Below are 24,741 nucleotides of genomic sequence, written 5' to 3'. Positions count from 1 at the left end.
AATCCCAACACAGCAAGTCAATTGTGTAATAAATCAGTATTCCCAAATGCCAGGCACGTATTCAGTTACAGAACAAGCACACTCAAAGTCCCAAACGTCTAATCCTGCCTTGTTCTTTCAGGTGACCAGCCATCATTCGGAAGCTACCTGGGGGCTGCCGGCCACCAGTCAATTCATTAGCCTACAAAAAACATTAGCATACAAAAAGACTGGAGATTTTGAAGATTTTAGGAATACATGCCAGGAGACAGGGATAAAGACCAAATAAATATTTCACAATACCACAGGCCTAAATGGGATGATGTGCACATATCAGTGCTTAGTACAGTGCCTGGCTCAACAAATTTAATTATTGTAATTGGGGCCCTTTAGAGTGTCTGCCCTGTACCCAGAGGAGACTTAGGACCTAGTGCAAAGTAAGTGTCTAATAAATGGTGGGTGTTTAGTCTCCCTCTCCCCTTTCTGAGCATCATGATGCTTTTTTATTTTTATTTATTTTTATTTTTTTTAAGAGATGACCGGTAAGGGGATCTCAACCCTTGGCTTGGTGTTGTCAGCACCACGCTCAGCCAGTGAGCAAACTGGCCATCCCTATATAGGATCCGAACCCGTGGCCTTGGTGTTATCAGCACCACACTCTACCGAGTGAGCCACAGGCCGGCCTCATGATGCTTTTTTAAAGGCAAAGAAATGAGATCACTCAATTCTGAAAAGCTAGTTTTCTGTATTTTGGATCCCACCCACCTTCTTACTTGCTAGTGGGTTTTCCTGCTACTTCTAAACCTTCCCTTTGAGCTCTGTCCTCCATGTTTCCTTACCTCCTGCCTGCAGACATCAACATTGTTCTTTTTAACTGTGCTTTATTGCATGTGTGTTTAATAAACTACATTTATCCTTTACAAGACCTCTCCTCTCTTCATTTAATATAAATTATTAGAAAGAAGAACCTGAACGGATGGATGTGGCTTAGCAGTGGGTTTCTATCTCCGCCCCCAAACAGCATGCAGGTGTTTAAAGAACAGTCATTAAAAATGTTTCACCTGATTAGTGTTCACAGAGAGGGTCTTTGCAGATGGAGCTCCCCTTCCCAAAATGAAATTGATTTTATTATTACATAACAGCACTCTTGCTAACATTTAAGTAAGTATGTACGTAAGACAATTCTTAACAGACCCACCTCTACCTTTCTGTCTAACTCCCCTTCTCCTCTGCCAGTGTTGGTAATTCCAAAACTTTCTACTTAGCCCCTTTCCCAAACCTCACATTCCTAAATCACCTGCAGAAGTACTCGACCCCACCAAGAACAGGGTATTGAAATGTATATTCCCTCTATGGATCCCTTAATACTCACAAATAATGACGGATTTATGGAACAATCACTCTGGTGGGGCTGGCATCTCCTCGTGTTCTACATTCCAGGTTTAAGAGCAGTTTTTCCCCAGACATTTGGGCATTATCCAAAATCAACATGGACGGTCTCCAACAAGACGTCAGAGATGCTATTTTCTTTGACTATGTTATGTCAACTGCCTACTGTACTAAACTTGATACATTTTAAATTACTGTACTGAGTTTCCTCTGAACTTGTTACTTTTCACCACTTCCGGTTACTGGGTCTTAATTTCCCCATAGGAAAATCTTTTGTCTGCCACAGGTTCATGCTTTTCTGGCTAGATTCTCATTAATTAAATATCCTAAGTGGAAAAGCTCTTTTGTCTACTTATTTGGGATGACCAGAGAGAAATCAGCAAGAATGGAATAAAATCACCGTGCACCCCATCAGGAGAACCATGACTGCCCCACGATCAAACAGGAAGCAATTTTTAAACATTGACATCACATGGGGTCCTGCCCAGCAACTCTTTCCTGAGTTTTGGATAAAAAACCAGGTGATGAGATCACTTGGTTCCTATAGCACTTAAACCACGTGTCAGGAAAGAAGTCAAACACAGAGATGAATGGCAGGTGACACTCAGCCTAGGGGGGTGGGACCAGGGGATCCAGTGAGCCGCCCAAAGAGAGCATCCGTAGCTACTCAGTGAGTGGTCGGCACATGGATTTGTGGGGCCAGCATAGCCAGATTTCCGTTTTTCTAAGAGGAATCAGAAATCTAGGTTTTGACTGGAAATATGATTTTCAGAAGTTGACAACTAATTCAAATGCTCTCAGACACTCAGTTCCACAGCAGTGTGCAGGAGCTGGCTTATGGCAGAGGCTCCTGAGAGCTGATTCGCATCTCTACTCTGCCTTCCACCTTCAGCGACTTCACATTTGTAGCTTGAAATCTGCCACCGTGGGGATATTTACACCATAGACATGGGCAAATGATATGAATCAGGGATTTTGTTTTTTTGTTTTTGTTTGTTTTGAATTGGTTGTTAAACATGTACCAGCTCATCACCATCTGTGAGCCAAATAAAGCCTGTTGCCTTTGGCTGATTGCTGTCAGTTGCAATTTCTAATTTAAACATTAAACACAAGTAATGTTACATAACCATGAAGAAGTTTTATATATTCCAAAATCAGTATTTACAACAGAGTGTACACATGATGCTGAAACCATAGGGTAGGTGGTGGGCTAAGGGTCAAGGGACACCATCCGTAGCTGACAGCACAGAGGTAAAGGAAGGAAGCAACTCTGAACAGAGCCCACTGTGCTGTAGGAAGAGTGCTCTATAAATAGGACACTTCTAAATGCTTGCTCCTTCCCCACTGCTTTGCAGGACGGTGGTAATTCATGCTCCCATAGATGACCCTCAAGACACTGCAACATCCTGAAACATGCGAATTATCAGGAAGAGATGAGATTATACACCGGGATTGAGCAACAAAAGTGTTTCAAGTCCATTTTCAAACAACTGCAAGTGGATTAACGCCCTCTCACAAGCGGTGGAGACAGCAGCAGTGGCAGGTTCCCTTTTTCTCTCCATTCAAAATCAGCCAGCCTAACCTCAGTCAGGTTCTCAATTCCTGTTCTCTGTTACATGGAGCCTTTGGCAGTCTGGCAGAGCCTAAGGGTTCCTTCTCAGAATAATATATATGTATATTTTAGTGAATGAAGTAAAATTCATGAGATTATGGAAGCAGCCATATTAAAACACAGTAAACTACAAAACGAATGTGTGCTATATGTGCTATACTATTAAATCATGAAATAACAAGATCAGGACTCATAACTACCGTGGTTTTGAAGCAGTGGGGGGTGAAGGAAGAGGCACCTGCCACAACTGTAAAGTGAGGGGAACAGATCTGTCATCTCTTATTTTTACAGCCAAATTTATGGCCACCCTGAATTCTATCCATGGGCCCAGGTTAAGAACTCCTGAAGCCAGGTGGGGCACACAGTAAGGATTCAATAAATTCCGACTGAAACAAACGGAACTTTGTGTTTGCTATGGGATGGGTACTATGTGTGGTTCTAAGGAAATAAGAAGGAGAAAAGACACTGTTCAAACCTAGTATGGGACACCCAGATGTCCTCCTATTATACAACCTGACAGCCCAGTTTCTTCAAAACAATAGCTTGCAAAAAATACTCATTGGTAATATCAAATGCAAACACAAAAGCATCCATTGATGGCAAAAATAAATACTGAACCTGAGCCATAGGTTTTATTTCAGTTTTCACTAGAATTCTGATGATCTCAAAGGCAAACTGCCCCCTACCTCCTCCAACTTCAATCATGGCTGAACAAAGTCTGAATCAAAGTTCTGCCACTACACTGGCTGTGTGACTTTGGGCAAGCTAGTTAACCTCTGTGCCTCAATTTTCCCATCCACAGAATGGGAGAAAATAAGAGTCCTACCTCATAGCATGAAAGATTATATATTCAGAGAGCTTAGTACAGGACCAAGGAAGGAGAACACAGTATAAATTAGCTGTAAGAATAACAAGATTCTTGCAAGTTGGTTAAGAGAATATTTGAATTTTAAAACTCTCAAAAACTTGGTAGTGGCTAGACACATTTACAATTTACAACTTAAATATGAAAATTAAAAATATGCTTTATAGAGCGGTTGTACTAGCAAATAATTAGAAACAACCTACATGTCCTATAATAGGAGAAACAATTAAATTATTGAACATCCATTCCATGACTGTATATCCTGGACAACCTTAGGAAGAAGCAAGAACTATGGATACACTTCCCAACTCATTCTATAGGTCTATAATTTTATCCTGATACCAAATGAGACAGACATCACAAGAGAAGAAAACTATGGGCAAATGTCTCCTTTGAATTAGGATGCAAAAACCCTCAACAAAATGCTAGCAAACTGAATACTATAACATAACCAAAACATATAAAAGAATTGTACACTACAACCAAGTAGGATTTATCCCAGAAATCCAAGGCTGATTTAACATCAAGAAATTAATTAATGCAATGCACTATATCAATAGTATAAAGGACAAAACCACATGATCATCTCAATACTTGCAGAAAAAGAACTTGGCAAAAATCCAACACCCCTTTGTGATAAAAAAATACTCAACAAGCTAGGAATAGAAGAAAACTTCTTCAACCTGATAAAGGCCACCCAAAAACTAATTTCATACTCAATGGTGAAAAACTGAAACTTTCCCCCAAGATCAGGAATAAGGTAAGGATGTCCACTCTCACCTCTTCTATTCAACATTATACTGGAGGTTCTAGCCAGGCATGAAATAAAAATAAAAGAAATATAGATTAAAAAGAAAGAATGAATATGACCTCTATTCATAGATGGCATGATCCTGTATATAGAAAATCCTAAGGAATCCACTAAAATATCGTTAGTAGTAATGCATGAGTGCAGTAAGGTCATAGGTTCCAAGGTCAACACAAAAAATTAATTCCATTTCTATACACTTGCAATAAACAATCCAAAGTAAAATTAAGAAAACAATTTCATTTACAATAGCATTAAAAAGAAAAAAATACTTAAGAATAAACTTAAGAAAAAAGTACAAAACTTATACTCTAAAAACTATAAAATACTGTTGAAGGAAATGAATGGATCTAAAAATGGAAAGACATCCCATGTTCACAGACTGGAACACTTGATATTGTTAAGATGGAAATATTCCCTAAATTGATCTATAGATTTAATCCAAGGCTTCTTTTCAGAAACTGATCTTAAAATTCACAAAGAGGTTGAGGGACAGACCCAGAAAAGCCAAAACAATCTTGAAAAAGAAGACCAACATTGAGGACTCACACTTCCTGATTTCAAAATTTACCACAATATCAAAGTAATCAAGGTACTGGCACAAAGATAGACATACAGATCAATGAAACAAAATCAAGAGCCAAGAAATCAAACCTCACGTTTATGGTCAATTGATTTTGACAAGGATGCCAAAACGATTCAATGGAGCAAGAACTGTCTTTTCAACAAATGTGCAGGAGTAACTGGATATCCACATACTAAAGAATTAAGTTGGACCCATACCTCACACTATATACAAAAATTAACTGAAATGGATCAACAACCTAAATGTAAGAGCAAAACTACATAACTCTTAGAAGAAAACATAGGTACGAATCTTTGTGACCTTGGCTTAGGTGATGGTTTCTTAGATATGACACTAAAATCTTAAGCAAGAAAAGAAAAAATTTGATAAATTGGATTTCATCCAAACGTAAAACTTTTGTGCTTCAAAGGTCACCAACAAGAAAGTGGAAAGACAACCCACAGAAGGCAGGGGAAATACTTGTAAATCTTATCTGATAATAGACTTGAATCTAGAACATATAAAGCATTTTTACAACTCAATAATAAAAGGACAAAAATCCCAATTAAAAAATGGGTAAGGGATACCCAGACATTTCTTTCAAGAAGGCATATAAATGGCCAATAAACACACGAAAAGATACTCAACATCATTTGTTATTAGAGAAATGCAAATCAAAACCATGATAAGATACCACTTCACATCTACTAAGATGGTTATAATCAAAGAAACAGGTAATAACAGCGTTGGCAAGGATGTGGAGAAACTGGAGCCCTCGTATGTGTTGGTGGGAATGTAAAATGGCACAGCCACTTTAGAAAGCAGCCTGGCAGTTCTTCCACAGATGAAGAATAGTGTTACTACATGACCTAGCAACTCCAAACCTAGGAGAAAGGAAAACATATGTCCACACAAAAACTTGTACACTCATTCAACATTGTACACCATTATTCTTAGTAGCTAAAAGTGGAAACAACCCAAATTTCCATCAACTGATTAACAGATAGATAAAATGTGGTACATCTGTGTAATAGAATATTATTTGCCAATAAAGAGGAGTTTAGCACTGGTACATATTACTATATGGATGACTTGAAAACATTTGCTAAGTGAAAGACAAAAGGTCATAAACTGTATAATCTCATTTATATGAAATGTCCAGATCAGGCAAACCTATAGACAGAAAGCAGATTAGTAGTTACCTAAGGCTGGAGGGAGTAACTGCTAAAGGGAATGGGATTTCTTTTTGCGGTGATGCAATGTTCTAAAATTGTGGTAATGGTTGCAAAACTCTGTGAATATACTAAAAACTATTCAATTGTACACTTTAAATACATGAATTTTATGGTATGTGAATTATATTTCAATAAAGCTACTAAAAAAAGAAGCATTAGAAGGTGTAAAAAAGCAATTTGCAAAAAAAATGTGTTTATACTTTCTGTTTTAAAGAAGCACGTATGTGTATGAAGGAATACATGCATGTGTGCATAGTCTTATATGTTCGTGTATGAATAAAAAAACTCTGGAAGGATACATATCCAACTCTTAGTGGTTACCTCTGGAGAGTAGAATGGGGGAGCACAGGGACATTGATCTTTTATCTTAAATACTTTGGAATGGTTTAAAAATTTATTCAAATGGGCATATATTGCTTTGGGAAGTTTTAAAAAACGGAATCAGTGTTTCTAACAAAAAATGCTACCTTTTAGTTAATAATTCAAGTTAAGAGGAGGTGGGGGGTGCAGGGAGAGGGGCAAACACTCAAAATCTAGTGTTTCAAATTTTGACTTCGGCCTGGAACTTTTCAATTAATGGAAATCCCTCCGTATTTTCACTTTCTGCAACCTGGAATTGGCTTATTCCTCTCTGTGGTCCAGCGTCCAGCACAGTACCCTTTACAGTGCCTATAAGGCTCGTGGAAAGCAGGGAACAGAGAAGGCTCTTCCTTCTGGCAGATTCTCTGTCCTGTCCCTTTAGGACAGTCATTCTCAACCACAGGGGATTTGCCCTCCAGAGGACATTTGGCAATGTCTAAAGTCAGTTTTGGGTGTCACAACTGGAGGCACTACCAGCTGGGTGGCTGCTAAGCATCCTACAATGCACAGGACAGCCCCACAACAAAGGATTATCCAGCCCAGAATGCCAGTAGTGTTGAGGTAGAGAAACCCTGCTATAGGGTTTCAGATTTTTTAAGGAACTGGATGTGGGCAGGCTAGTTTTTCAGGGTGGGGACAAAAAGGATTAGAGTTTTCTTTTTGCCCGAGGGAATCCAAATCAGGAAATACTAGACAGACTGGAGGGGAGGGGGGAGTTGGGGAGGTGTCCTAATCCCCTCGGGCTGGGGACACAAAAAAGAAAGAGGGGAACAATACCAAGTTTTATTATTGCTGCTGTTGAAAGGATGACGGTTGTCAGCATCAAAGATGAGTCTGAAGACATGTTCCTGATCCTACCCTCCTAACATGGCAGATTTTATCTTGACATCTGGAATCTCTAGTCCTAACCTCTCTCCTGAGCTCCAGACTTATTTTTTTCCCCAAGTGTTTTTCAAACACCTTCATTCCAGGGTCCCAAAGGCTCCGTAAACAATACTTTCAAAACTCAACTCAGGATCCCTCCAACTGTCCCCACTTTGGCATCCTGTTTCTGATGACAACAGCATTGTCCTCCAAGCGTCCCACATTGGTGCGTGTCTGGGTTCCAAGTTTCCTTCTTCCCGGCCCCCTTGTCTACTGAGAATCTTTTGCTTCTGTGGACTGTTCCCTTCCTCACTTTCAACTGCCTCCCCAGTGTACCCCCTCCCCACACACACCAGAGGTGGCTGACCCTGACCTCCCCTCTTGTTAAGAGTCTGTCACGCAAGCATGACACAGGAAGGGCCTGCAAGACTCTTTTCAGGGGCTCTGGAGAGACAGGGTCTTTTTCTTTTTCTTTTCTGAGTTCTTGTGTACTGTTCTCTGACACATTATTACCCATAATAAAGACTTCATTTCCCAGGGACGGCCCATGGCTCACTTGGGAGAGTGTGGTGCTAATAACATCAAGGCCATAGGTTCGGATCCCTATATAGGGATGGCCAGTTAGCTCACTTGGGAGAGCGTGGTGCTGACAACAACAAGTCAAGTGTTAAGATTCCCTTACCAGTCATCTTTTTTCTTAAAAAAAGACTTCATTTCCCAGCCACTCTTGCTGCTGGGTATGACCACGTGACATAGTTCTGGCCAGTGAATATAAGGAGAGTGTGTGGAACTCTGGAAGCCCGTGGTGGATGTTCTTTGTGCCTCACCCCTTGACCAGCTGCCTTGTAGGTCCCTCTCCCAGCTGGAGGCTTTGCTGCTACTGGCTTACACCTGTGACTGTAAACAGCCACGTGCCTGGGCCTTTTAGGCCCCCCAGCCCCCAACCATAGCCAATGATTGACAGGTGTGTGAATATGGGGGGAGACTTCAAAAAGTTCACGGAAAGATTCACATATTCACATTATCTTTTAATTCTATTTTTCCACCAACTTCTTGAAGAATCCTCATAAAAGCCCACTTCCTTTGCCTCCAGGTGGGACAAATTCTAAGGTGTAGTTTACAGTCCAGAGCTCCACAAAATAACCCCTTGCTTGGCTTTCCCCGTTTTTCCATCCTCACTTCCCTCACTTTCTTGCTGATCTTTTCTGGGAGCACTTCCTTGATAAATCACTTGCACCCAAATGCTTAGCCTAGCAGTCTGTTTCTTAGAGAAACTGAACTAAAACAGTGCCTTGAAAGGGAAGGGACACATCCTCCCCCTCCCTTCTCTCCATCCTACTGCCCACAATGTAGATGTGATGGCTGGAGCTCCAGCAGCCACACTGACCCCTGAGGACTAGGGCAGCACCGCAGAGCTGGACAGGCCCCCAACTCCTGGTTGACTTTGTACAGTCACCAACCTGAAACTGCCTACATGCAGTGCAGAACTCTTCTACAGCACATAGTAAAACCTTATGTGCTCTCACCACCACTTTTCAGGGCTTTGTAACTTAAAGGCAGACACAATTCCTAAGTGATCTACTTCCTTACTTACCGGCTATGTGGACTTGAGAAAGTTACAAACTCTGAACCTTGCTTTCTCTAACTCCTAGGATTATTGAAAGAATGAGCAGGTAATCCACTTTTCCCAAAATAACCCTTGCTTGGCTTTTCCCCTTTTTCCATCCTCACTTCCCTCACTCTCCTGCTAGTCTTTTCTGGGAGCACTTCCTTTATAAATCAGACCCCAGGCCCCACATTCTCCAGGAAAATTTTTCTTAATTAATTGAAGAAGGAAGTGATGGTTGTTGCTTTAACTTATCAATTGCCAGAATTTAATCTTCATCCATCACCCCCTGCAATAGACTCTCCCTTTGCTGAGTGCTTTAGCACAAGCACATCCCTATATGTGCCAAGCAGCCTTCACACATTTCTTTACACAGCTGTCATCATTGGGTCACAGGCTGTTAAATATCAGAAATGAAGTCTTCTCAAAACACGGTACGCTGAGAAACAGTATAGCAGGACGCTGTTCCAAGTACCAAAAATCTAACATCTGGAGCAGAAAGTACCAACAACCTGAAGCAGTAAAATAGGCCTTACTGAGGAAAATGCCAAATGTAACCCAAGTTCAGCTTTTAAATTTTGAGCCCCAAAGAAAGATGTCAAGATTCTGTTGAGAGTGGGAGTAGCTTACAGGAAACAGACAAGGAAACTAAAAAAGGAGAACCCACAGAAGAGAAAGATGGAATAGAGAAAATCTACTTTAAGAGAGAAAAGAGAGATAAGAACTATAAAGAACTGCTGGCAACTATCACATGATAATAAAGAATGGCAGCAGGAGACTGAGAGAAACTTCCGGTATTTAGACCAGTGCCTGACACATAGTAGGTGGTGGATATTATTAACAGTCTGCTGGAAACACTGTGAAGGTCAGCAGACAGCAATCAGACAACAGAGAAAAGACGTGAGCTGGAGATGAACGGAGAGTCAAGCCCGAAATATGCAACTAAGCAAAGAAAGTACCCAGCAGATTTTAAAAAACATGAATATCCAACTTGAGAATAATAAGGTCAAGAAGATAAAAATGCAGGGATTGTCTAAACTATCATTAAGAAAATACCTGAAAAAAGATTCCCACGATTGAAAGATATTATTGACAGCTCACAGAGTACCTTCCAAAATCATCCCAGAAGGAAAGACCCCAGGCAATTTTTTTTCTCTGAGAGATACACTGTTAGCTGCCTACACAATATTGTTGCTACACAATATTGTCCTTCCAGTTATATCTAATTGTGTCCCAGATATTGATGAGCTCCTGAGCAGACAGGGGTGAGAGGGACAATGTGACATGGATATAAGTGGAAGTTGAGGCTTCCAAGAAAGTTCTTTCCAAGGTCACACACTGTCACACACCTTTTGCCTATTTCCTTCCCTCTTTCTTCCTATATTGGTGGTGGCAGTGACTCTGGGAGCTACAAAAGCTGTTTTGTGAGCACAAGGAAGAGAGCCGCCATCTAAGCCTGCCAGAGCAGAAACACAGATGTCGCAGGGACACTGGTGGCCTCAGGGGACTATAATAGCAGCCCTGGACTATGGACCTCTGAACTTCTTATGTGAGAAAGATCAATTTCCACATTTTTAGGCCTTTGTTATTGGGGTTTTCTGCTACCTGCATTCCAATGCAACCTGCAATTGATACATTGGCCATTTTCTTTTCTGTTTTAATTACTGAGACAGAGAAACAGTACTACAGGCAACAAAGAGGAGCAATACTACCTTAAGAATGAAGAGCCAATCAAGGTGGCTGCAGACTTGGGAATAAGGGAAGCAGCAGGCTCAAAGCACAGAAGAAGCAGGTGACAGATGTGGTTGCTGCTTTTCTCCCACTCCACTCAGTGTTAAATGGGGTATCGTTTTCAGACCACACAGGAAAAGTAATTTTCTCCAGGCTTAATGATCTTGCCTTTACTTTTACTTTCTGTTTGAATGCAGAAGCAAAACTTGAGAAAATCCAAGGTTGTTAAGTAAATGATCAACCAAAGCCTAAAGGTCCAAAGCAATGAGAAGAAGGAACTAGAAGTGAAGATAGAGATATCAAAAAAAGAAAAACCTTAAAGAACACTAAAGAGAAAAAGGTTAAGCAGGTAATGTGCTCTCAGTTATTAGATATGATGACACAAGGTAGGTTCCAAGATATAAAAGTATCATTTAAAAAAGTGTTTCTAGAGAATAAGATACGACAAGGACCTAGGAGGCAAGGAGGCTGGAGGAAATGGGCTGAACCCAAAGATGAACGGTTCTGTATCATCTAGAAAAGGAGGTCTCAATTTTATGTATAAGAATGAAGATAGCGTTAGAAATAGTTTTTATCCTCAGGTAGTTTAGGTAAGCTTTCATTCTGATCATACTTAAAATGAAAAAAGAGAATACCTAATCCACCATAATAGAAATATAGTATTGAAAAGAGAATAGAAAAAGAAGGGAAGTATCGAACAAAGGAGAATAATACAAATGAAACCAAATATGAAACGTGCCAAATTTCCCTACAAAGAGAAAGGTTTAAACCTAGTTAAAAAATAAAAATATAAAAATGTGTTAAGTGTTTACTTAAAACAAAAATTACTAAAGATTACAACTTGATATATGGTCTAAAATCAGCAAATATCTGCTAATATAATGCAGAAATGTAATCCTATCTAAGTTTAAAAGTAGATGTTAGCATATAAAGCATTAAGAGGTAAACAAAGGCAACTAATAAAATTATAGTAAAAGTTATGAAAGTGATGAAAGCAACAATATTGAATTTATATGCCCCCAAACACACAGTGAAATATGATTTGAGGTGTATTTTACTAGTTTTGGAGGGTGGTTGAGAATGAAGTTCTTTCCAGCTCCAAAATTCTGTAATATAAGTGAAAAACCAGCTGAAATAAATACAGACCCCAGGATATAAAGAAACACTCATAAAAATAAAAAATAAAAATAAAAAACAAAAAATTCTGCAAAATACACATTCTCAAATCACTGTGATAACTTTAGAAATAACTCCAAGCATAATTATATAGTTAGCCTCACTAAACCTTTTAAAAAGCAGTCTTTTCAATAACATTGGAGATAAGTTAAAGAGCTAAATAGTGGAGCCAGAAGCCACCAGGGTCCTGAGGTGGCAGCGGGCCATGGGCCTCAGCCCCACCAGCCGTCAACTGCAGCTGGTGCAGCCACTGAGCCAGAAGACTCCAGGGTCCTCAGGTGGGGGGCCACAGGCCTTGGCCTACCCCCAGCTGCAGCCAGGCCAGCAATAAAGCCAGCTGTGGGCCAGCCCCACCCTCCTACCCCCTGACCCAACATCTTATTATTAAAAAAAAAAAAAAATCAGTTAAACAGAGTGGATGAGAATATTCATCCCATGGAAAGGAACTGAATTTATGAAAAACTATAGAAAAAAACATGCCAGTCAAAATGAATGTATTTGGATCTATAAAAATCTTTTCTACATAACAAAAAATTTAAGTCAATAAAAGGTGGCCAAATAGGGTAAATATTTTGGAGATTATATATATATATTATGTAATATATATATATATTTACATATATGTAGATAAAAAAGAGATAAGAACTTGAGAGGTCCCTTAACCCTTGGGACAGCCCTTAAGATACCACAGACAACCCAGTGGGCTTCTGGGAGCACAGATTGAAATCCAAGGCCCTGGGTGATCTGTAGGATCACTGTGATCTCCCTTAGTTGCTTAACACAAGGGAAGACCCAAGACACAGATAAATTTGGTGCCAAAATGTCAAGAGCTAACAGGCAAAGTCAGGAAGTGACTTCTGGGTTCAAATATATCTGAACTGGAAATGAAAGTGCTGGGGACAGGCACCCCCACTTGTGATGGAGACAGGAGGGATGTTGCAACTTTGAGAGGACTGTGAAATACTGCCATAGGATGCATAAGTCTCTGTGTATGGACTCCTGGGAGGTAGGCAGGACACCATCCAAACCTTGCACTCATGTCACAAACCTCCTCTGAGATTAGGCTAACCAGACCAACTGTGTCTTCTTATGTTCTCTTAGGTCACCCGAGGGCCACCAAAATTGAAAAAAGGCATCATGGTCTCTTTAACTGGCAATTCTTCCTACAACAAGGACCCTAGAGGAAGAAAAGCAAAGGAGCAGTGGTGCCAAGCGTAAGCGCTGAAGGGAGACTCCACGCCACTTCCTGCTGGGGGTCGTCAGATGATGCATGGAGGCTCTCTGAGCCTCAGGATCCTTGCCTGCAACAGGAGAATGTTAATAGCACTGTAATGGATTGAATTATGTCTCCCCCAAACTCACTGAAGCTTGAATTGTGTTCCCCAAGTTTTATGTATTAGAAATTTAGCCCCCACTGTGACTGTTAAGAGGGTGGGAAATCCTATTATGGTAATTGAGAGGTGGAGCCTTGAAGAGGTGATTGGATTGTAGGACCCTGCAGTAGCGAACGGATTAAAAATGGTGGTCAGGGGCATGGTTCTGAGGGCTTTAAAAGAATAGAGTCTGTCTTTCTCTCTCTCTGTTCTCTCTGCTTTCACCATCTTGCAGTGTGTGACCCCTGGATCACTGTTGCCACCACCAGATGGACTTTGGACTTCCCAGCCTCAGAAACTTGTAAGCAATAAATTCCATTGTCTTTATAAATTACCCAGTTCCAAGTATTTTGCTATAAGTAATGGAAACAGACTAATACAAGCACTTACCCTATGTGTTTCTTATAAGAATTAAACATATATAAATATAAGTACTGTGTTTAAGCCATGGTGAGCACTCAGTAAATTTCATAAATTTTGTTTATACAAAGTAGTAAAAAAATGTATATATAAACCCCTCCAATCCAATAATTTGAGGATACTTAAATAAAATTACATTAATATAAGCACTACATTAACATACACACATGAAATTCTTGAGAAAGTGTATAGGAAATAGTGTGAAAGGAAAGAAATAGAACAGTACATACTCATGGGTCACTACACCCATATGTCGTCATGACATCGGGAGAGTAAAGAGAATATAACTGCCCCTAGTTGCTTTTAGAAATAAGTGAGTGCACCAAAACCCAGCTAATATGCCAGGTACCTTCTGTGGGGATCAGTGTCCTGCATGAGTAGATACTTAGAGGACTGTAAAAACTAAGATGCTGCTGTTGATAAGAGGAGTTAAGAGCTTCCCAAGGGAAGGAAGCCCAGAGCTCAGGGATAATCAAAGCCTCAGCTGGGAGACTCGGACTCCTCAGACCTCGCTGGCCAGCACAACGTTGTTTTAAAGTTAGAATGTGAATGCCTGTGGGGGGGCTGCTCTATTCAGGGCGCAGCTCCCACTACCCCCTGAAGTCTCACATCCCAAGTCACGCTCATTTACATTCATGGTCTGACCCCTGGGTTCACTGACCATAGGGTTCCCTTCCAAAGAGAGGAGACCAATAGAAGAGATGCAGGGGAGCTGATCGGAGAGTGGGGACAATAAACACTGAGCGCTTAATTAGCATACTAAAGATGACTCTCAGGCAAAAGGGAGCCGCAGTGGGTGTGCTAATAGCGCAGCATGTCAGAAAAGTGCTAAAATGTCTGGAGATCTGGATCATCTGAACTGAAGGAGGCAAAAGAGGAAGGGTGAAGGAGGTGCCTGCCACCGCCCCATCCTCAGCAGGCCCGTGTGCTCTGGGTGGCTGTGGACACAGTAACGTCCTCCTCTACAGGCTGAGACGTTCCCCACGGGTAGCGCTGCTGATGTATGAGTGATCGCAATCTTCCCTCGCTTTTCCCTCCTTCCTTCTAAGTGGAAGGGATTGTGCTCGCTGGTCAGCTCCCAGGACTGTCCTTTACTATGGACAGTCCAGGTAACAGGCCAAACGACAGAAGGCTAAAAGAAGCCGGTGAGGTTAAGTCAGTCTTGACAATAGAAAGCAGAGAGAAATGGGGGGAGAGGGGACCATTGGGGACAGAAAGACAGAGGGCTGACGGTGGAGACAAACTTGGGAAGGGTTTAGGGGTAAGAGGCTCTGGAATGCCTCTGAGATATGAGAGACTGTAAGAGGAAGAAAGAAGGAAGTCTCCTTTATGTTACAAATTGGAGACTCTTTAAGATTCTCTAAAGATGCAAGCAAAAATGGAATTTACGTTTTCATTATTTTTGGCTAATGGACCATGCTTCTTTGAATGGAATAGTACCCTTAGGCAGGACTCCAAGAGCCCAAGAATTATTTGTGCTACATTCACAACAAACCCATCTCTCCTTCATAGAGAAAGGCATGGAGGGGAGGAGAGAACAGGATGGAATTTAGGAGAAAGAAGAGGAAATTATCATATTTCATAATATAAACAAGAATTTCTAATGCAACAGGTTGAGATTAACTTGTATAATAAGTACTAGAATGCTGGGCAGTGGGAAGTGAGAGCTATTTTCTGCAACATAACTCTAATTTCAAGATACCGAAATTTCCTAAGTAGGGAACAAATAATTGAATAAATTCAGGATTCTCAGAATGGACAGTTTGAGCTTCCCCATGAAATTTTAGAAGACAGATCTCAAGAAAGCTTGGCCCTCTCCCCTACCTTGAGTAAACTCTTACCAGCTCCTCCTGCTCCCGCTTCCCCATGACCATGCGGTGCCCCTCGGCTGTAATTCTAAAATGCACCCATCATTGTTCTCATGAAACAATACATTAAAGTGCTTTAAAAACTACGGCTGTGGCTGGAAATGTAGAGTAGTTGGAAAAATGCTGAACAAAAACTTGCATTCTTATGGGATCTGGATGGAAAAAGATTTTCTAATCACAAAGACAATGGAAGAAAGCACAAGGAAAAACGTGAAACTGAATAGAAATGAAAAACATTTCTTTGTCTAAGTAATAAACAATCAACATTGAACAGAAAACAATAATGGATGGAAAGTATGATATAAACATGATGAGGGACTGGATCCTAAAAATATGAAGCACACAGACACATTGATTAACACTACATCCCCCGTTCACAAAAGAAAACTGGGGGAAGGATTAGCCAGTTGATTCAGAGATGATGAACTGTGATTATTTTTAATAAATATTTTAAATTAATCTACTTCAATATAAATCAGATACATTTTAATTATGCTGAGATTAATTTTTACCTAGTTATAACAAGATGCGCATGTTATACTGGCTATATAGAAAACAATGAGATACAAAATATGACATATTTTAGTGATTTTAAGATGTACATTTTCCCAACATTTTCATATCTCTGAAATTGGGATGCATCTCACAACTGCAAGCATGTCAGAATTTAATTGGCAGCATTTTTTTCTTTCTTAATGGCACATAAAATAATTATGCATCTTAGAATCACTAAAATAGTATTTTAGGCTCAAAATATGATATACCAGAATATTAATGGTGGTTGTTGTCAGATGGTGGAATTATGGGTGATTTCTACCTTTTTTATACTTTGCCATATATTTCCAGTCTTCTCATATAAATATGTATTTCTTTTATCATCAGACACTGCACAAAACAAAACCTAATTCCTACTCTGCCTCTACACAGCTGTGTGGTCTGAAGCAAGATATTTATGTTCTCTGTACCTCAGTTTCCTTCTTTGCAAATGGAATTAATAACAACCTCCCTGCTTATATCATAAGGGTTGCACGCAAATGCCTTGTAAAATGCAAAGTGCCCATTCAATATGTGATTTAAATCTTGACACACATGTGACATCTATTAATGTAGTCTTGGGATATTTTTACTCTTTCTGAATGCCTGTTCATCTTCTTTGATGACTTTATATTGTGAAATAGTGATTTCCAACTATCTATACCCAAAACTTTTTCATCATCCCAAACTGAAACTCTACCTATTAAATGACAACTCCCCCATCTCTCCTTCTCTTAGCCTCTGGTAATTTCTATTTTACTTTGTCTCTATGAATTTACCTATTCTAGGAATCATACAATATTTGTCCTGGCTATTTTACTATGTATAAATTGTTTTTTAAGTCCATCTATGTTGTAGCATATATCAAAATTCCATTCCTCTTTATGGCTGAAAATAATATTCCATTGTACGTATACACCACATTTTATTTATCTGTTCATCTGTTGATGGACACTTGGGTTGTTTCCACATTTCGGTTATTGTGAAGAATGCTACCATGAACACTGGTGTACAAGTATCTGTTCGTGTCCCCACTTTCAATTTTTCTTGATATATACCTAGGTGTGGAATTGCTAGGTCCTGTGATAATTCTACGTTTAACCTTTTGAGAAACTGCCAAACTGCTTTCCACTCAGCTTTGACTTTTAAATCAAAGGTCTCAAATAGGTAACAGTCGTGTGACATCTTCAGTTGCATTTTCCAGGAAAATATCGTTTGTAGACATCATCTACTGTCTTATGCAATATCCCTATGCAAAATCCCAAGAGGGATATATTTTTAAGACTTAGGTACTGGGAAAACGTTTATACTTTCTCCTTTCTGATAATAAGAATTCTAGTATCATCAGGACTCTATGTGCGGTGAAGCTTGCAACCAAACTTGAAGCTTGAACGGTCATTGTTAAGGGGCTCCGTCCACACTTCTTGGGATCTCTGAACCACATCTGGGCACACTAGCCTTACTTCCAATGGCCAGTGCCTATGTCTTTGTCAGAGGGCTACCCTTGGGCTGTCCATGAAAATCAGGCTAGAAGTTCCTGGGAATTACATCCCAGTGCTCCCTCTCCCACTCCTCCCCAGACAGCTTTTTACCAATCACTGATAGGTGTGGGTGTATAAATACCCCAGCTTCCTTGCCTGGGATAATTCTGGGTTATGAGCTTTGGACTGTTTGCAAGCTCCCACTTGTGATTAAGTACCAGTGGCCCACTAGGGAGCCTGCCTTAGCAGCATACCCTAATTCGACCTACTTTCCTTCCTTGTTTTCTTCCTTCTTCACCTGCCTGTATCCCTTGCACCTCCCAATAAACTGCTTGTACCCTCATGCTTGGCTCGAGGTCTGCTCCTGAGGGAACCCAAACTAAGACAAAGCTCCTCTCTAGGAACTTCGTAGCTCTATTTGCTTTCCATTTTTCTGTTCTTTTTCCTGGCTCTGAAGTTTTATTTACATGTTATGATTATTTTACTACGCACTTTCTTCTTGTCTGCTACCTCAAAGTCTTTGCAGAATAAAGCATGGTGGAATTAATTTTTAGAAGAAATACACTATCAAGTAATGTTACAATAAAAGGGCTGGCCAGTTTGCTCCGTTGGTTAGAGAGCGGTATTATAACACCAATGTCAAGGGTTTGGATCCCACCAAAAACAACAAACAAACAAGCAAACAAGATTTGCCCATAAATAATGTTACAATAAAAAACCACAAAATATAAATGGTTTATAGAATATGATGCTAATTTTAAAAAAACGTGTATGTAAGTGCATGCATAGGGAAAAAAAGACTAGAAAGGAATGCACCGATAATATGCATTGTTATGGTTAGTTTGGGTATCATCATTATAGATGGCTTAATTATTTTCTTTATACTTTATTTTATAAAATGGGGATAATCACGCCTTCCTCCAGGAACGTGTTGACTGAAACCAAGTGTGAACGTCACGTGGCAATAAGCTGCATCACACACTTACATAATAATCATAGTCACAACATGTGCCTAATAAGGGGTAGCAAGTGCCATTATTACAACAGCAACTAATGAAACAATGCAGAAGGAATGCTAGAAATGAGAAAGTAAAAATAAGCCCACATTTATAGAATGCTTTGTACTTTTTAACTGAGCTCACTGTCCCTCACCCTGCAAGATGGGCAGGATTGGGGGAGGGAGTGGGCAGGAGGCAGGATTAACATTTACCGAACAGCTACTTGTCGTGCTGGATACCATGGCGGGCACTTTGTAGACACCTTGGATGAGAAGGATGGGCTCAAAATGGTTAAGAACTTGCCCAACATTCAGAGGTGGGACCAGAAGCTCCAACTGCAGGCTGAGTTCAGGTTTTGTTCTAGTCCACCATGCCACATTATCATATTTGCATCTCAAAGCCCGTGTTCCTACTGCCCAGCTACCCATGACGTCCTCAGCTCCCACTGCCTGTTCACCAGACCTTACACAGACTCTGCTCCTTCCACCTCATGTCCACGAGCTGCACCAACAGCTCGTTTGTGAGGATGGTCGGGAGGATTTGGCCCCTCAGTTGTCCATCAAAATCACTCCAAATAATCATTCCATCTAAATTAAAATCCTGTACTTGCTACAAAAACTCAGCAGATTCAAGGTAAGTTCCAAAGCGACACCTCCTGGTCAGTTTGTTCACCCCCAGTCTCCCTACATAGACATTCTGGAACTGTCTTCTGAGATCTGGGAGGTGATGTGGGGAGGGACTGTGCAATACTGCTAAGACAGTCCAGCAGAGAACGTGGGCTGGGGCAGAGAACGTAGGCTGGGGCAGAGAACGTGGGCTGGGGCAGAGAACGTGGGCTGGGGCAGAGAACGTGGCGGGTATCACTCCATCCCCCTCAGAGCACCAAGTCTGGTCATCGTGAAAAACGCCATGAGGGTTTTTCCTGCCACATACCCAGTTATTGTGGAGCCATCATGGCCTGCTGACAGGCAGGGTCACCTGGGATAGGATGGGGGTTGTAAGCTGGGCAGTTGAGCACAAAGCACTTGAGATCAAGTCTGCGTGTCCCTGATCATGCTGGTCCTCACTGCCTCGCCTCCTACTCGCCAGCTGAAGCCTGGGGGCCTACACTAACCTTGGGGAACCTTTCCTGATGCATCAGGCCTGACGTTGATCTCTTCTGCACTTTGTGCTCCTTCTCCTGGCAGAATGTCTACATAACACAACCACGCGCGGGAGCTTCAAGGTTCACCTTGTCACCCTGCCTCTGTGACAAGCTCTTCCAGAGAGCACCTTGTACTGAGTGCCACTGTGAGCCTCTGTGGCTGCTCTCGGTGCTCTGGCAGCTTGGATGCCACTTCCTTTCTCTCTGCCTAGCTTTCCAAAGCACCCTTCCCGCTCTAGCTCTCCTTTTTCCTCAAAATTTCTACAGCATCTTCACAACTCCGTTATCATTATGCTTCATTATGCTTCAAGGGTGAACAATCTTTAGTGTGGTGGTGTAAAGATTCTTCTTTTCCTTGTGCTGGGTAACACAGGCCTAACTGACTGTAGTCGTGCCACACTCTTGTTCAAATACTCTCAGTGGCTCCCAATTGCCCCTAGGTAAGTTCTAGCTCCTTAGTTCGGCAGTACAGGTTCTCCTTCATCCCATTAGCCAGCAGACCTTCCTAACCTTCCTCCCACTACCACAATTAGATCAGACAGCAAAGCATTTTTGTCCCCAAACCCCGTTCATGCCTAACATGAACTGGTTCAGCCCAGGGGTCACTTCTTCCTCCTTCTTCCTGGTAGGAAACACTTTCCATCCTTTGAATCTCATTAGCACTTTTGCCTCCTTACTTCCAGTCTGGTATTCTACCTGATTTTCCCTCTGTAAGTTTGAAGCAGGGACAGTCTATTTAAATTTGCATCCCTTCTGACCAGTGGCTTGTGCACAGTTCTTAGTAAAGGTCAGAACTTCCTGTCCCTATTGGTAAGCTCTCTCCCCGAAGCTCCGGGAACTCAAGCCCTGTCTCCTTAAACTAGATTGAAAATCTCCTAGAGCAGAGTCTGTCCAATGTAAAGATCAGGCAGATCCCCTCGGGACTTCGTTAACACGCAGATTCTGACTCAGGCGGTCTGGGGAGGGGACCGAGACTGTGTTTCTAGCGGGCTCTCAGGTGATGCTGACGCTGCCAGGTCATGGGCCACATTTCCAGGAGCAGGACGCCCATGCCCCCTGCTGACTGGGCACCCGTTCACACCGGTGGAGCGACGCTGGGCGCGCAGGTGGATGAATGGAAGGCTGAGGCCTGGTCCCGCCCAGTGCGGGGTGGAGGCCACCGGAGGGTGCCAGCAGGTCGGGCCGGCACACTTACCTATGGTGGACACGACGGTGCCCACGAAGTAGAAGGCGCCGGTGAAGTCCCAGCGCGGGCGGACGTTGTCCACGCGGATGCCGGCCCTGGTGGCCTCCTCGTAGTGGCGGAGGAAGCCGCGCAGCTCGTGGCGGCTCAGGTTGTGGCCGCGGCTGAAGTTGGCCAGGCGCTCCTCCCAGCGCTGCTTGGCCTGGCGCTCGTGCGCCCGCTCCAGCGCCGAGAAGACGGCGGCGCCGCCCAGCAGGTAGAGCACGATGAGCGCCGCCAGCAGCAGGAAGCGCGCGTTGTCCTCGTTCAGGTGGCCCGGGCCGCCGCTGAAACCCCGGCCGGCCATGGCCTGGCTCCCGGGGGCAGCCCCGCTTCGCCCACGCCGCCGGGGAGGTGGCAGCTGGGTCCCGGGCTCAGCCCGCCCCCGGACGCCCCATGGCCGGCTCGCCCGTGACCGCCGGGCACTCCCCCAGGCCACGCGGTTCCCCGGGCCGCTGCCTCGGCGCCAGCTCCCCACGTCCGTCTCGACTCTCAGTTTCAAATCCGCTTTGTCGCCGTTACCCCCCCGCCCCTCCCCGCCTTGGAGTTCTCCTTAACACTGAAGGTCCAAGTGACCAGGCACTTCTGCTTGGCACAAGGATGCGGGCGCTATTTCCACCCAGCGCCCTGCCAGGCTCAGATTGGGGAGGGGGCGTGGCGCGTCCTCAGGGCAAACTCGAGCGGACTCGAATTTCCGCCGAAATGAAGGTCGGGGGGCCCGGAGCTCTGCGGGTAAGTGGAGCCCCGGGGTCTCGGTTTCTTCAACCATCGCTTCTCAAGCCACCGACGGCTAGGACGCGGGATGTCACTCTGCCGGCTTTGGAGGTGCCTCCCCAGAGAGATCCTCGGTGGTGCGTCCTAGTCGCGGTGTCGCGCCAAGCCTCTGGCCTTGAGAGTCACCGACCCAGTTGCTGGGGCTGAGAAGTTGAAGCGGGTCCGGGGCGGGCGCACAGAGGGACTGTGCGGAGCTGCCCCCACCCACGCTGCGCGGCATCCGGAGGGTGGACAGGCTGGAGAGGAGACCAGAGAGGGAGGTTGGAGCGAAGCAAGTTAGGAGAATCTTCCCCCGGGCAGCCTCCCTCGCCTTGCCTCCGCCAGCGCACCCTTGGCCTCTGGGTCCTGCATGGGGGCGTCCTCTGCCCCCACGTGTCTGCTGGGCAGCGACGAAGCGTGCGCTACGAGCCTGCCCAGCTTCCAGAGAGGTGGCCAAGGACAGGGAAACTGGAGGGGCCCTGAGGCCAGGAGAACGTGACCCTGGAGAGTTCCACCTCCTCCACCCGGGCTTCGTTGCGCCGGTGCGCTCTAGAGTTTTTCCGCGGACACGGGCTCGGCGCAGAATGTTACCCACCATGCAGACCAGCTGCAAGGCTCTCCAGCACACCGCCGGGGTCCCCTCCCCGAGGCCCCGCCTTGTAGGGGCGCTGGCCCCGCGGTCGCGCTCAGGTCTCACCTCCCGGGGAGCGCCCCCTCCGCGCTGCGCCGTCGGGACTGTCCCCCGGGCCTCCGTCTATAGCCGCGGCCCTGCGCGGGGAGCAGAGGTCCGTGCCGAGCGCTGCCTTCCCAGGCGGTCGCACTCCAACGCTGCAACAGGTGGAGCCGCGGGGCTGCCAGCGGCGGCGACTCCACCCCGTCGCCCGCCTCCTGGACGCGCGGGGCCGCCCCCTGCGCTGGTCTCCGCGCGCCGGCTCGGCGGGCCAACCTCGGGGCTGCCGCGCTACCACTCCAGGCGCGGATGCGGGGAGAGGGTGCGGAAAAGGCAGGTCTGGGGCTTAGCCAGCCTGCCTGGGCTCCTCTGGGGCCACGAGAGGGCGCTCTGCCACCTCAGACACATCTCCCCCCACCCGCGTGCACAGCAACCCACCCACCCACACACCGATCCCCGCCCCTCGGGAATCACCCGCCCGGGGTACGTGGGAGTGAATATGGATGCGTAAAGGAATGGATACACGGACATCTTCCAACTAACAATTTCCCCGCCTTCCAAGAGAGCGTCCCAGGCTCAGAGCCGCACACAGCCACCTATACTCATCAGGAGCAGAGACAGAAGGGCTTGCAGCCCTGTGCAGTAAAACCAAGTGACTTCAAATAAAGAAACAGCTCTGGAGAGTTTCATCAGAAACCCTGAGGGTACTAGTGTTCCTCTCAGCTCCATTATTCACTCCCCAATACTCCTCTTTTGTCTAGCCTGCTGGGGGCAAGAACTTTAGGGGTTAGCAAGTATAGGGCACGTGTATACACCCAGGGTCAGTGCTGCAATTATCTTTTTCCCGTTTTATCATAAAAAAGTTCAAAGATACCAAAAAGTTGAAAGAATCTTATAGTGAACACTCATATCTGCCCACCACCTAAATACTACAATTAACATTTTACTATACTTGTTTTATTTCATCTGTCTCTCTTTCCATCCATCAACTCATTTTGTTTGGATGCTTTTTAAAGAAAATTGTAGACCGGAACACTTCTGTCCCCAAACTTCTGTACTTCTGCCTGCCTATCATTACCTAGAGTTCAATATTTATTTATTTATTTTTCCTTTGGGGGTAAAATGTACATACAATGAAATACACAAATCTTAAGTGTATCGTTAGATGAGTTCTGACAAATGTGTACATCTTTGCAAACCAAACACCTACCTATCCAACCTATTAACCAAACATCACCAACCAGTCAGAGCTCCCAGTAAATCCACACACTTCCCTCCAGGGGAAACTATCCTGATTTTTTTTCTACTGTGGACTATGTTTGCCTTTCTAGAACTTAGTTTTGCCTGATCTAGATTGCCATATAAATGGAACCACTGTTAGGTATTCTTTTGTGTAAAGCATTATATTCTTGAGATTTATCCATGTAATATGTCTATTTGTTCCTTTTTATTGCTAGTTTTTCACTGTTTGGATATACCATAGACTATTTATTCATTCTCTTCATATTGATAGAAACCAGAGCTGTTAGAAAATTTTAGTTATCATAGATAAAACTGTTAGGAACATTTTTGTCCAACTGTTTGTGGATATGTTTTCATATCTCTTGGGTAAATACCCTAGGAATGGAAGTGCTGGGTCATACGGTATTTATTTTATAAGAAACTGCCTGACATTTTTGTGAAGTAGTTGTACTAACCAACAATGTACAGTAGTTCTGGATGTGCCATTTCCTTGTGAACATTTGGCAGTATCAATCATTTAAATTTAAATATAGTGCTGGATGTACAAGCATGAGATATCTCATTGTGGTTTTAATTTGCATTTCCCTCATGTCTAATGTGCTTGATGGCCATTTGTATATCTTCTGTTGAAATATTTTGCCCATTAAAAAAATTGGTTTCTCAGCTATTGAGTTTAAGGGATTTTTTACGTATCCGTCATGGCAGTCCTTTCTCAGATACATACTTGAATCTTGCAAATATTTTCTACTTGGGCTTGTGTATTTATTTTCTTAAATCTGAGGGGTCTTCAAAAAATTCATAGAAAGATTTGTATTATCTTCTAATTCTATTTTTCCACAAACTTTC

General features: G+C 43.3%; 1 protein-coding gene across 1 annotated transcript in view; it reads right to left on the bottom strand.

Moving 5' to 3' along the window:
* KCNK13 (potassium two pore domain channel subfamily K member 13) overlaps positions 1-21,537 on the bottom strand; it is an 86,481-nt gene extending 64,944 nt beyond the window's left edge. Inside the window, exon 1 of the mRNA XM_063088295.1 lies at positions 21,204-21,537. Within this exon, the coding sequence (XP_062944365.1) occupies positions 21,204-21,537 (334 nt within the window). The remainder of the gene's footprint in view (positions 1-21,203) is intronic.
* Positions 21,538-24,741: the final 3,204 nt, after the last annotated feature.

The sequence above is a fragment of the Cynocephalus volans genome, chromosome 3, assembly GCF_027409185.1.
Source record: "Cynocephalus volans isolate mCynVol1 chromosome 3, mCynVol1.pri, whole genome shotgun sequence".
Taxonomy (NCBI): Eukaryota; Metazoa; Chordata; class Mammalia; order Dermoptera; family Cynocephalidae; genus Cynocephalus; species Cynocephalus volans.
This window is presented reverse-complemented; position numbering and strand designations above follow the sequence as displayed.